We start from the raw sequence: 2,594 nt of genomic DNA on the forward strand, positions 1-2,594 counted from the left end.
GTTCACCATGTTGCTGGAGCTCTGCAACCAATTTTGAGTTATCGTCAGTGGAATTTTATATGCATGTGATATTAATGATATTGTTCAACAATTTCTGCATTTTGTAGTGTCACCTGTCTTTGGAATGGGCACAAATATAGGTCTTTTCCTGTCAATTAACCAGGTACCTATTTCCCAAATTTCTTTAAATAGACTAATGAGTGCTTCCAGTGCTGTAAGTTTGAGGAAACATTCCCACCATTATTCTGTCATTTCCTAGTGTCACAGAGTCATGTTTATTTATGCCAGTGCCTCAGTGCAGCTTGAACTTGTTCTTTCTATACCATTGGTTTGGTTCTTTTTTTTTTTTTTAAGCAGGGATTTTTTTTTTTTTAATGCAGACACTTATTTTTTTAAAAAGCCTGACTGGGTCATGAACACTACTGACAAGACACAGGGAATGTTCCTCCATTCAACTTCATGAATACTATACTTTTTTTAAAAAAAAAAAAGATTCTGGTAATATAAGGGAAACCTTATGAATTCAATAAGGGCCTTTATGCTACATTTTGGCTCTTCTATGTATCAAGAGTAGTCTTTTTAAAATATAGAGCATATACCATCGGTTTGTGATCATATGCTACCTCCCGAAATGGTTGAATGTTGTTAAATTCTTTTTGGTACAGTGTACTCCTTCTATCTTCTTTTATATTTTCATCATCATTCAACGTTTTGCCCATGTTGTTGCTGTTAAGTGTTTTCAAGTCGGTTCTGACTCATAGCTTTAAATATTTGCAGGGGCAGAAAGACCCTAATATTTCAGGTTGAGGCTGGAGTGTGCTTTTTAGTTCTTTCAGCCTGAGAAATGCTTAGTGTGGTCTTCCTTTTGGTTTTCTCACTCCAAGCCTTTGCACATTTCATTATAATATAAACTGTACTTCCTTTATTTTTATTTCCTATTGAACTGTTTGTCCTACAAAATAGGTTGCAGCCATAATCCTTGTATGTGTGAACATGACCTTGTTTAGAAATAGGATATTTGAAGATGTTATCAGTTATATTAACATGATGTCAGACTAAAATAGAATGGGTTTTAACCCCATCAGAGTTGTGTCCTTTAAAAAAAGAAGAGCCTTGAAATCTTCTCAAAACTAAAAAAATTAAATAGAACAATTTAAAAAATTAAGTAATCAGAAATAAGTTAATTCAGATAGATGTATTCAGAAACAGATGCTGAAGTTAAAGCGTGTGACTTAAAAGTCAATACAGCGTCCTTTTCTTTCCCAATCGCCATATCGGGTAGGTTCTGGGCCTCTGGGTCCACCCTTTTCTTTGGTAACAGGATTAACACCATCTGGAAATTTTTCTAAGGGCTCTTTCTCTAAATGAGAATCCTCAGGTGCATCAAAACGACCTTCAGGTAACTTTGGCTTCTTCAGGGATTGTTTGGTGTGTTCAGACTTCTGATATCCACCTTGGCTTTTTCTTTCCTTCCTGTCTTTTAAATGACCTATTGGTTTCTTCACGTATGACATTTTTTATGTCATCCCACATCTCATTGGTCATTAGTATTCAATGCATCAAAGTAGTTCTTGAGATGGTCTCAAAATTCAGTTGGGATATACTCAAGATCATATTTGGATCTTATGGACTTGTTTTAGTTTTCTTCAACTTCAACCTGAACTTGCGTATGAGAAATTGATGGTCCGCCCTTGCTTTGGCTGATACTGAATTTCTCCATCTCTCGTCCCAGAAATATAGTCAGTTTGACTCTTGTGTATTCCATCTGGTAAGGGTCACAGTATAATTACCATTAATGTTGTTGAAAAAAGGTATTTTCAGTGAAGAAGTGGTGGGTCTTGCAAAATTTTACCATGTGATTTCCAGCGCCATTTCAAAGACCATGTTTTCCAATTACTGATCCCTTCTATTTCAAGTCACCAGTTGTTATCAATGCATCTTGATTGATTGCTTGATCAGTTTCAGGCTGAAGCAGTTGGTAGACTTCTTCTGTTTCTTTGTCTTTGGCTTCAGTGGTTGATGTAAATTTGATTAATATCTATATTAACTGGTCTTCCTAATGAATAGAAAAATAAAATGTATGTTCATACAGTGGAGTATTTAGCCCCCAAAAGGAATGAACTACTGACATATGCTATAATATGGAGAAATCCTGAAAATAACAAGTGAAGTAAGCTAGACACACATATTATATGATTCCATTTATATGAAACGTCCCTAATCAGCAAATCTATAGAGACAGAAAGTAGACTACTGGTTGCCAGGGTTGGAGGGGGTGACAGGAAATTACAGGTTGAATATTAAAGAGTACAGTTTTCTTTTTAGAGAAATGAAATGTTTTTAAATTGATTGTGACACAACTCTGAATATGAGGGTAAGTTTTGCTACAAAAATCATAGAAATCTTCATTAAACAAAAATACCAAAATGTGAAGCTATTGTTTCTCAACAGCTCCTCCATCTAGGCCTATACACTTCTAAAGGCAGTGTTTCCATCTTTCTAACCTCTCCCTAAAGAATTCCATGCTCTTAGATTTACATCAATATCAAATTGGCAGTCTAGGTACCCTGTTATTGTCAGGTGTCGTCGAGTCA

The 2,594-nt window shown here is 35.4% G+C and overlaps 1 protein-coding gene across 1 annotated transcript; it reads right to left on the reverse strand.

Moving 5' to 3' along the window:
* Window positions 1-1,232: 1,232 nt before the first annotated feature.
* Window positions 1,233-1,514, reverse strand: LOC102833879 (UPF0369 protein C6orf57-like). The gene has a single exon (XM_006860078.1). It carries the CDS (start codon window positions 1,512-1,514, stop codon window positions 1,233-1,235), a length of 282 nt encoding a protein of 93 aa, XP_006860140.1.
* Between the last annotated feature and the right edge of the window lie 1,080 nt (window positions 1,515-2,594).

Source organism: Chrysochloris asiatica, unplaced genomic scaffold (assembly GCF_000296735.1).
Source record: "Chrysochloris asiatica unplaced genomic scaffold, ChrAsi1.0 scaffold00036, whole genome shotgun sequence".
NCBI lineage: Eukaryota > Metazoa > Chordata > Mammalia > Afrosoricida > Chrysochloridae > Chrysochloris > Chrysochloris asiatica.

Bases quoted from the DNA above. Each gene is read 5' to 3' on its own strand.
- LOC102833879 (XM_006860078.1), bottom strand. From the start codon at position 1,514: ATGTCATACGTGAAGAAACCAATAGGTCATTTAAAAGACAGGAAGGAA.